A 10,087-nucleotide genomic window follows, 5' to 3' on the forward strand; every position below is an offset into this window, starting at 1 on the left:
ACACAAAGACATTCTGTGACGCAAAGGATGTTGGTGGGCAGGGAGGATACAAAGTGCGGAAAAAGCACTTTACTGGAGGTGCTAGGACCAGTTCTGCTGTCTGGAGATTAATGTTGCGCAACTATATTAACATTGAGCAACATTTTTGAGAAAATGTGGGAACGCTTCAAGACTTAAATGATACAGATTTGAAATGTAGAGTGTTCTGAGAGAATGTTGTTGACGTTGTTACGAGAAAAGACCCACACTGCAGATGATCTTTAAAGAAGTATTTCATTGCACAAAACAGGGCTGTCTATGCAGTAGAAAGATATAAGAATATTTTTTAAATTGGTGCTACATGACCGGTGAAAACAGAGAGAAAGAGCTGTAGTATTCCTGTTTGCTTAAAAGGTAGAAAACCTACAACTACCAGAACGTACTGTGCTGCACTGGACCAATAAAGACACTCTGATGGGTGACGTACTGCAGGCTGGGTGGTGCTTCGTATTCACCTGTTTGAAACAGTGGGCAAACAATGGGCCCTATCTTACGCCCAGCGTAAAACGGCGCACAGCGCAACAGACCCTTGCTTTGAATGGACTAAGAAGCTGACCGCAATTTTAATGAACTGAAACCCCCTTCCTGCTTGACAATCAAGTGCTTGAACTATTTGACCCCTCCCTTCGAAACTTCATGACAACAGACGCATTCCAACTACAGAGTGGGAGACTTGCTGACCTTGGTACACCCAGATAGAAAGAAAAAATCATATCTCTTGGTCTGGTGCTTTACATTAAGGATAGACCGCCAGGGACTGGACATGTTGCTTGCCACCAAGGGGACTGGCCAGGCAGGCATGAGATTGGAGTCTACTTGGGATTTGGGACAGAGAACCAGGCTGCTGACTGTCTGTCACATCTGCCACTCCCTACTGATACAGCTGCAGTGGAGGGACCTAATATGGTGGTGTCTGTACTACCAGCTCTATGTGAGTGACTTCACTTTTTTTCTCAAAGCAATGCCCTGCACTCACTCTCTTGCTTGGCAAGACTGTAAGGAGATGGAGGAAAAAAGGACGCAGATCCAACGCTGGCACCATACTTCCTGTATGCTCCTCCACAAGCTCTACCCCTCAGATGCCCCTGTGAAGAGAGGTGAGCATCGCTACATTGTCTCTGTTTCTCTGCGTGCTACGGTGAACCACATAGCGCATGACCCCAAACACCCCTGTCTTTAGGCTTAAACTTAGGGAAGGCGATTCTGGAGAAAGATAGTTGATTGTTGAGCCTCATTCCCAGGTCAATGAATACTGAATATTTGACAACCAGGGACAACAGTCAACTATCTTTCCCCAGAATCGCCTTCCCTATCTTCAAGGTAAAAGGTCCTAATCTTTTGGACACTGGTTCACCTCTGTGTCTCCTACGAATGACTGGTTAGGGCAGCTGTCCAGATAAAGCCACCTCTGTCTCCAAGGCAACCAAGGCCAATAGATATGATGCCTTGGACTCTTACAGACAGACTGTCTCTGGATTGTGTTACATATGACCGCAGGATCACACAACGTGACTTAGGACAACGTAGGTAAACATAGTTTCTTGTTTAGATTTGTGTACCCAATAGAGTCCTTACATCTGTGAAGATAAGTGAAGAGTAACCTTATTTGGACACTAAGCAAGTCTCTGGGGTCTCTCGGGGGTGAAATACTCTCTGTTCAGGATGAACAGGAAATGAGTTGTCCAGTTCCTAAGAATATGTTGATTTGTGGTATTTTCTGATTGTATGTGTATCCCTCTGGTTCCAGTCTTTATGCTAAGCTAAGCTAACCTGCTGCTCTTAGCAAGACAGTCAATCAGCATCACACTCTATCCCTCACATTTTCATGTTTATGGGAGGTGTGTGCCTGGGTGAAGTTTTATACTGTACATTTTGTAATTCAAGTATTTGTAGATAGAAAACGGGGCGAGCACTCTGTTCCGTCACTTGCTCCCATTGTTTTTGATTACTTTGGCACTGCTGACACTCCAGCTGTGCGTTAACTGCTGCGGGGGGAACAAATCCTTTTACAGAAATACATTGACATCATCACTAAAGCATGGTATTTAAGAACCTAATTTGTAAAATAGCAATAAAAACATCACAACATGGTAAAGAAGGTATTTTCCCTTCCTCAAAATTATCAGCAGATGTAATATCCTCCCTCAGTCCCAAGCGGGGACAATTTCAGGGCCCTTGTCCAGAGCAGCTGAGAAGCAGCAGCATCAGTATTAAAAACATAACACGGTAGAGGATCATCTTGCTGTTTTCTCTCTCTAAGGTTTACAGAGTTATGTAACTCATCTGTATCTACAATAAGAGCTGAGAAATAGTGTATGTGCTTACATATGTTGCTCAAAATTCCCAGCATTAACTTCTGTATTCTAGATATGCTTACATGCTAAGACAAGAATATACAGTCAACAATATATCACATCACTCAGCGGGTGACGATTTGATTATTTTGTCAGTACAAGATGAATCATTTCCAGCAATTTCTCAAGTTATTTTAAGGAATTGCTGAAATTCAATAACCAGCTCTTCTCAGAAAGAAGAAGATGTGTAAAATCCCCCAGTTCCAGTGAACTAAACCAACTCGGTGACTAATTTTCCTTGCAGCTTTTTCCGTCAAGTTTCTCCACTTATCATTTTCTCATTTCAACTCTTATGTCTCATATGTTTAACGGTAATACTGTTTGGGAAGTGAAGTCCCTCCCTATCTGACCTGTTTAAAGTTCATGGTGTCTAGTCTGGGCTGAGAGCCATCCTCCATAAATCCTAATTATAATAATTGTTTCCCATCAATGACTGTGATCTCAGCAGATCGAGTTTCGATTGCCATCAAATTCAGTTGGCTGGAATTTTGTCTGAGCACTTTAATATAAATCATATGAAATGATTGAAAGCTCAAGAACAACTGCTATCACATCAATTGTAGTAGTAGTAGTAATAATAATAATAATAATAGTATTATTATTATTATTATTATTATTATTATAATTATTATATTAATAATAATAATAATTATTATCAGTAATAATAATTATTAATGTTATTATTATTATTATTATTATAACCCCATCATTTTCTAATCATTTTACTTTAAAATGGTTAGATAATAATAAGGCTAGTAGATAAAGTAGTATGAATAATTCAATGTTATTATTTAATAAGGTTACTAAGGTTAATAAAGTTATTATTATTATTATTATTATTATTATGTACTTTGATCAGCATTTATAGCACTATTAATATTATTGTCAAAGGTTAACTTTAACTGAGTGTCTGTCCCTTTAAGAGAAATCACGTGACGGTCACATGACCCGGAAGAAGACTGATTTGTTTCAGCGTTGTTGTGTTTACATCAACCGCCTCTCGTTTACACACCGCATGCAGCTTCGCTGGGTGAATGAGTAGCATAAAAACGGTTAAGTCTTTGTTATTTCTTCAAAGCAAACTCATGTTCCCGTTTAAAGACACTTACGTGCGTTACTTTCTTTGTTAGAGCAGGTACAGCTCTCTGTATCCACAGACGAGGTAGGATATATGTGTATGATATTATTGTAAACAAATGGGCTATTAAGCATGTATAACCTATGCGTAAGCGGAAATAAAGCTCCTCTCATCTTTTTAAGCCTTCTGACATTGCTTTTGAAGGTGTGCCCAACCCTCACTGCCTTTAACATTTTCTTTCTGTCCTTCTCAGCAACAAGAATAAGTGACAACTCTGCAGTGTTTGGATGAAGTGACCATGAGGCAGGACAGTGATGCTGTGAACGTCCCTGCATGCTTCATATCAAACCATGAAGGTTTTCTTGGGAGCATCAAGAACTTAATCAGAGACTTTGTGGTGACTGAGATAGACATCACTGGACAGCGTGTTAATACAGCAGCAGACACACAGACAGCAGCCTGTGCCTCCTCACATCAAAACAATGAAACCAGAGCAGAATTTGAAGAGGACAGTCATTACTTAGTCTCACACGATGCTGATGATTCAGCTGATTGTGGGGACGATGTCACCATACCTAGTCCAGGCAGTTTTGATTTAAGCGTGATTTTAGGCCAGTCAGTCAGCGACGAGCTCGAGCAGTTTGTGTTGACTCTCAAAGATGAGAAGCCGACCAAGCAGGAGCTCTCTCTGGGATGCTTCCCCGACAAGCACCACCGAGCAAACGTCCATCGGGCCGTCAGACACCGCTTCCCCTTCCTCATGACCGTCACCATTCAGCCTGAGATCAGGGTGAGGGAAGACCCGGACTACAGAGAGCTCTCCCAGCTGGTCACAGAGGACGAGGCGGAGGACTTCTTCAGGTTCATAGATGCCAAAGTGCGAGGCTCGTCCTACACATTCGGCCCTGATGACAGCAAGGAGCACAGGACGGTGGTCCACCACTTCTTGAGCCGAAGGTTTGGCAAACTGGTGGAGACTAAAAGCTTCAGTGACCAGGGGACGACTGCGATCTCGGTTAGGCTGAGGGAGCAAGGGAGGCCGAAGAAGAGAACAGCAGAGGAACGCAAAGAAGAAGACGTTTACACCGGTGAGGTGTATGATTGCAACAGTTTCTTCAAATAAAACTTCTAATGTCAGAAAGAAAAAAAAAAAACCTGTACTAAAAATATACAAATTACTGTGAAATAACACTGAAAAAAACAGCAGATATTCACATTTAAGAAGCTGGAACCACCAAATATTTGCCACTCTAATCAAATATAAAAATCCATTAATCTACTAATAGTTTCAGCTCTAGTAAGGTGACCATAATTTCACAAAATATGTGCGTTTTGCCCTGGTTATATCTGCCTCTTTGTTCAGACTCGGGACTCATATCAGTTGGCGTTTGTTATCAGTGTGTTTTTTTTTTTAAATACAGGAAAAGCTTGGAAAAGTATCACAAAGTACACATAGGACAATACTTTTTCTGTTTTTTCTACTCAGTCAGTTGACTCTCACAAGGTCACTCAGCATACATCCTCGCAGTCACACATCAACTGATATCATGAAATATTTTTAAACAAAATCATACAGAAGTACAAGCCAGTGCCCGTACACTGGGTGATTCACCAATTTCCACCACTCATCCTTTTTAATTTCTCATTTCTCATGTAAGGACGTTTAAAATAGAAATGAGTCTTTTTTTTATCTTGTTTATTTCTTAGAAATCAGCAAAAATTCAAATCTGTTTTCCTGTAAGTGCTGTGTTGTGTGTCTGTCCTGTAGGTTTCACTCTGTGTAAGGAGAACCTGGAGACTCTTGAGGCCATCAGCTACATGGCAGCAGCCCTCGGGGTCCTGCCGTCAGATTTCACCTATGCTGGGATCAAGGATAAGAGAGCCATCACATACCAGTCCATGGTGGTCAAGAAGGTCTCACCTCAACGGTAGTTCTGCATTCCTTTCATGGATTTGGTTGATTTGCGGAATTGTTTTCCCTACTCAAGATAAAAAGTTAAACCAGTCCTTGGATGTTAAGGTTCTTGAGTTCACTTTGAAGCCTCAAAATCAGTTTGAAACTCCGTCCTTCCTTCGTTTCCAACAACTTATTATTTATTTTTATCACCAGGTTGAAAGAGAAGACTGCAGAGTTCGAGAAGAGAGGGATGCGTCTGTCTCAGATCCGCTCCGTCGGCGAGCCTCTCAGGCTTGGACGACTGCAGGGGAACCACTTCGACCTGGTGGTCCGCGACCTGAGACCACACGGGGCCATTGACACACACACTAACACACACACTCGCCTGGCAGGGCTGGTACAGGAAGCAGTGGAGAATGTCGAGGTAGTTTTCATATATGCTCAGAACAGCATACACTATCACATTTATCACATTACTCTTGTGCTGACAAATTAAAGGTGCATTATGTAAGATGTGGCAACCTGTCAAGTTCATACTCATAGGGGGCAGCATATCACCAGAGTAACTGCTAACTAACTGCTTGTTTTTGCAGTTAGCTGTGCAGCTAGCAGTTTGGACTAGGAGCTCGGGGACCATTGGAGTATTAACGTTTACGTGGTTAGCATGCTAACTTTAGTAGATATCTTTGCAACACAATGTCTTTAGTTTAGGTTAAATGCTTACATACAAACAAGTCTTGTATAGGCATGGGACAACATGAGAACTCCCAAAAAAGTTCGGTTCACAATATTAGCACAATAATCATCAAAATATGGTAGAACTCTTAAAATGGTGCTAAAACAAAGTGGAATCGCTTTACCTTTTTTTTGGTGAAACCAGTAGTTTTATGGAATCACCAATGGGACACATCTTTTTGGTAAACAACTGTTCAGTAGTAGTAGTGGTAGTTGGAAGTGGGAGCTCGGGGAACCAGAGGATTGTTGGTGTTTACATGATTAGCACGGGAGCTTTGGTTGGGCTAGCTGGTTAGTACTTACTAGTTAGTAACTTCAGTAGGTATCTCTGCAACACAGTAGGCTACATATACGTCATTAAATCAAGGCTGTTATGTTTCACATTATATTGATGATTTATTTAATGTTTGAATGATTATATATATATATATATATATATATTGCACTTTAAGAACAAATTATAAAAATCACACCTACATTACCCACAATACAACTTAACCAACCTTAGCTAATTTATCAGATAGCATGCAGCTTCCTCTGGAGTCACAAAAGCCTTTATACAACTTTTTTCACTTACACAGTAGTACTCCCCAAGACCTGTAAACACACTTTAATGTGGAAAACTGGTGGAGTTACCCTACAAGTATGCTACAATACAAACAGAAAGCTTCTGCCACGTTTATCTGGTTTGTTGCTCTTTGCAGGCCAGAGGTTTTGTAAACTACTATGGACCACAGAGGTTTGGGAGCGGGCAGAGCGCTCAGTCTGACCGTGTCGGGCTGGCTTTACTCAAAGAAGACATGGTAAGTTATGCAGACGATTATTACAGACATGAGCCAGATGTTTTTCTTTTCTTCATGCTGTGAAATGTGTTGTGGGTCAGGTGGGTGCCGTGCGTCTCTTCTTCACTCCAGAGGAAGGCGACGATCCTCAGAGCCACGCAAAGAGACACTTCCTCGAAACAGGTGAGCCTGAGAATTAGACTGAACATGTTAGTTTCACTTCTCTTGTAAATGTTAAAAGATGATGTGAAAGTTGCTGCCGAAGAAGATTCCACAAAGTTTCCAGGAACTATGAGAGAACATGCCTTTACAGTAACCTCCCAGTTTCAATTCAATTTACAATTTATTTCAACATATTTTGTAGACAATCCATCATATTTTTGTGGTGCTGAGAACAGCTAACGTAGAAAGAGGTTTTAGAGGTTTCATAAGCTGATATAGGGGATATTAAATGTTGTAAATGACCATAAAGTAAATCCACCATGACCTTAATGCAAATCCACTTTCAGCATCTGTAAATCCAACACGCTGTAGGTACTTTACACTCTTTGTCACACTCTCTCGTCTTTCAGATAATGCTAAGGAGTCTCTGGCTCTGATGCCGTTGTCGAAGGCCAGGGAGCGACTCATGCTCCGGGCCCTGAACCGCTACGGCACAGGTCCAGATGGTTGTGCCCAAGCGTGGCTCAGCCTGCCCCACAGCATGAGAGTCTTCTACCCACACGCCTACTGTAGCAGGTCAGCTGCAAGAAGGATAACATTAACCCTTTGAACTAATCCGCCAGTGCCTACATTGGATTTAACATCACCACAAATGACTGTCAATGCAACAAGCCGTAATCTGTTCCCAATGCTTTAAGTGTTTAATGGTGCTAATTGTTGATCTGTTTGTGTCTGGCAGAGTGTGGAACGAGGCCGTGGCACACAGGCTGACGACTCTGGGCCATCGTGCCAGGCGAGGAGACCTGGTGTGGAGGCAGGAAGGGCAAAAGAAAGCAGAAGACACTGGAGAAACCAGCTTACCTGAGGCAAGAGAGGACAGATGATACATTTCATGTCACAGTTTCTCACAGAAAACAGGAAAGAGGAAATGAAACAGTAGAGAGATAAGAAGTTTAACTGCAGATCTTTAAGTAGATATTAGGCCCGTTTGAGATGAACTGCGCCTTGGCTGTAAAGTGGAGAAGAGCAGTCGACAGCTGCAAGAGGTGGAGACAAAAAGCTGCCATCAAGTTGGACAGTTTTCTGTCAGTCTGACAGGAAGTCACAGAAACACTCAGATCCTGTTAGACCCCCAAGAGTGCTGATTCTGATGTGTCTGATATTTTCAGTTTGTATGCAGTCTTCACTTATTAATTATGACACTGTAGCCTCCATTTTACATACATTCTCATGTTCATCATATCAGTTTGCTGCTGTATATAATTCATCTGAGCAGACATGTTCTTCTCAACACAGAAATAAATTTAAAACATTCATAGTCAAACACTGAGTAAAAGAAATGCATGACAATAGTACCTGCCCTTTTCTAAACACTTCCTCGTGGTGAAACCATCCAGCGCCTCAGGAAGTTTTCCTTATCTGAATGGAGGGTCTAAGGACGACAGTCAAACTGTGATTTGTAATACTGAGCTGTATAATTAAAAAATTTACTTGACTTGTTTTTTTTAGGGGTTTTACTTGTGACCTCTTGCAGGAAACGCTCTGAATGTTTGGAGAAGTTGGCACATTTTGCAAACATGTCAGTGCTGACTTTCCTTCTTTGCTTTTTCAGATCCATGTGGTGACCGACCAAGAGGAGCAAGAGGGAGTTTATACACTAGGACAAGTATGTAGTAGGGAATTAGTTCTACTTTAAAATTGGACTATTTCTACTTTTCTCACGACTGTTGCTAATATATTTTTAATCATCCTGTCAGGTGTTGTTACCGATGCTGGGAAACACCGTGAGGTATCCAGAAAACGCAATGGGGACTTGGTTCCAGGAGAGACTGGCCAGAGACGGACTGGACGAGTGTCGCTTCAGAGTCAGCAGCCTCAAGCTAAACCTGCCCGGCTGCTATCGCCCCCTGCTGGCCTTTCCACGCAACCTCCGCTACCAGCTGCAGAGAGCAGCCTGCGAGGAAGGAGCAGGGGAGGCGACGGGAGGCAGCAGCAGCAGAAGAAGTGACAGGCAGCTGAACGGCACAACAGTAGGAGGGAAGCGGGACTCGCTCGCTCTCACCTTAAACTTCGACCTGGACTCCTCCTGCTATGCTACTATCTGCCTCAGAGAGATCATGAAGTGTGACCCCTAGGGGTCAGAGGACATTGTTCCTGTTGTATTTCTACATACGTTTTCTTGTTTTGTAGTGGAAACGAGCTTTTTGTAACCCATCGTTGTGATACATCATGAGGAGCCTTTTGGTTTATTGTTAAGTAATGAGCGTAAGACTGATAAAACAATGTGAAACGAGATCCAAAAAAAAAAAAAAAAAAAAAGTAAAACCGTGTAAGCAGTATTTGTGTTTTGTGCCATGAATAAAATGATAAAGACTCCGTCCAACAAGGTTCTGCTTTTTAAAAAGTAAATATGTAACCTTTACTCTGACTCTTATCACTCTTATTTTTAAACACAGGATGAGACACCGAACATGTTGACGATCTGACCTACGAGTACTCAGTCGCCATTGCTCCATTATTACATGATCATTCAGTAGTGTACTCATAGGTTGTACCACACACATCGCAAAACTCAGCCTTAACACATTAATGTCTACAGTAGAATTTCATAACTTCTTTTACAGCACTTAAAGCTTTGATGATATCAATGTATAATATTATATTATTATATAAGTATCCTCCCTGATGTCCTGTGTATCTGCCTGAACTCTTCTTATTGGAACTACAAATGTGTTTTAAAGTGAAGATACTGTACGAAACATTACATTGATTGATTCACCCTCCTGTTTCAGCCGTGCCTTCCATACTTGATTGAAGACATAATGATTTCCATAGATACTAATTGGTTATAATGGAGGGTATCACATTACTCTGGATGTGTACTGTCAGTCTACATGTGTCTATCATGATTGTTCCTGCCCTCTTATTAAACTAGTTTAGGGCTGGCAAGTTATTCTAGAAGCATTTTTTGTTTTATTTCTGGAAAATCTCTCAACATCTCAACGGCAATCAATAAATCAAATGTTCTGGCAAATAAAAG

The 10,087-nt window shown here is 41.5% G+C and overlaps 1 protein-coding gene across 1 annotated transcript; it reads left to right on the top strand.

Moving 5' to 3' along the window:
* The first annotated feature begins 3,349 nt into the window (after positions 1 to 3,349).
* Positions 3,350 to 9,427, top strand: pus7l (pseudouridine synthase 7 like). The gene is made up of 10 exons (XM_073480197.1): positions 3,350 to 3,555; positions 3,725 to 4,559; positions 5,240 to 5,399; positions 5,582 to 5,792; positions 6,808 to 6,906; positions 6,987 to 7,068; positions 7,458 to 7,623; positions 7,787 to 7,913; positions 8,660 to 8,713; positions 8,805 to 9,427. Exons 2-10 carry the CDS (start codon positions 3,770 to 3,772, stop codon positions 9,180 to 9,182), a joined length of 2,067 nt encoding a protein of 688 aa, XP_073336298.1. The 5' UTR covers positions 3,350 to 3,555; positions 3,725 to 3,769; the 3' UTR covers positions 9,183 to 9,427.
* The last annotated feature ends 660 nt before the right edge of the window (positions 9,428 to 10,087 follow it).

The sequence above is a fragment of the Pagrus major genome, chromosome 14, assembly GCF_040436345.1.
Source record: "Pagrus major chromosome 14, Pma_NU_1.0".
Lineage (NCBI taxonomy): Eukaryota > Metazoa > Chordata > Actinopteri > Spariformes > Sparidae > Pagrus > Pagrus major.

Coding starts and splice junctions, on each gene's coding strand:
- pus7l (XM_073480197.1), top strand. CDS start 3,770: ATGAGGCAGGACAGTGATGCTGTGAACGTCCCTGCATGCTTCATATCA. Junction 7,069..7,457: donor GAGACACTTCCTCGAAACAG/GTGAGCCTGAGA, acceptor CTCGTCTTTCAG/ATAATGCTAAGGAGTCTCTG. Junction 8,714..8,804: donor GAGTTTATACACTAGGACAA/GTATGTAGTAGG, acceptor TCATCCTGTCAG/GTGTTGTTACCGATGCTGGG.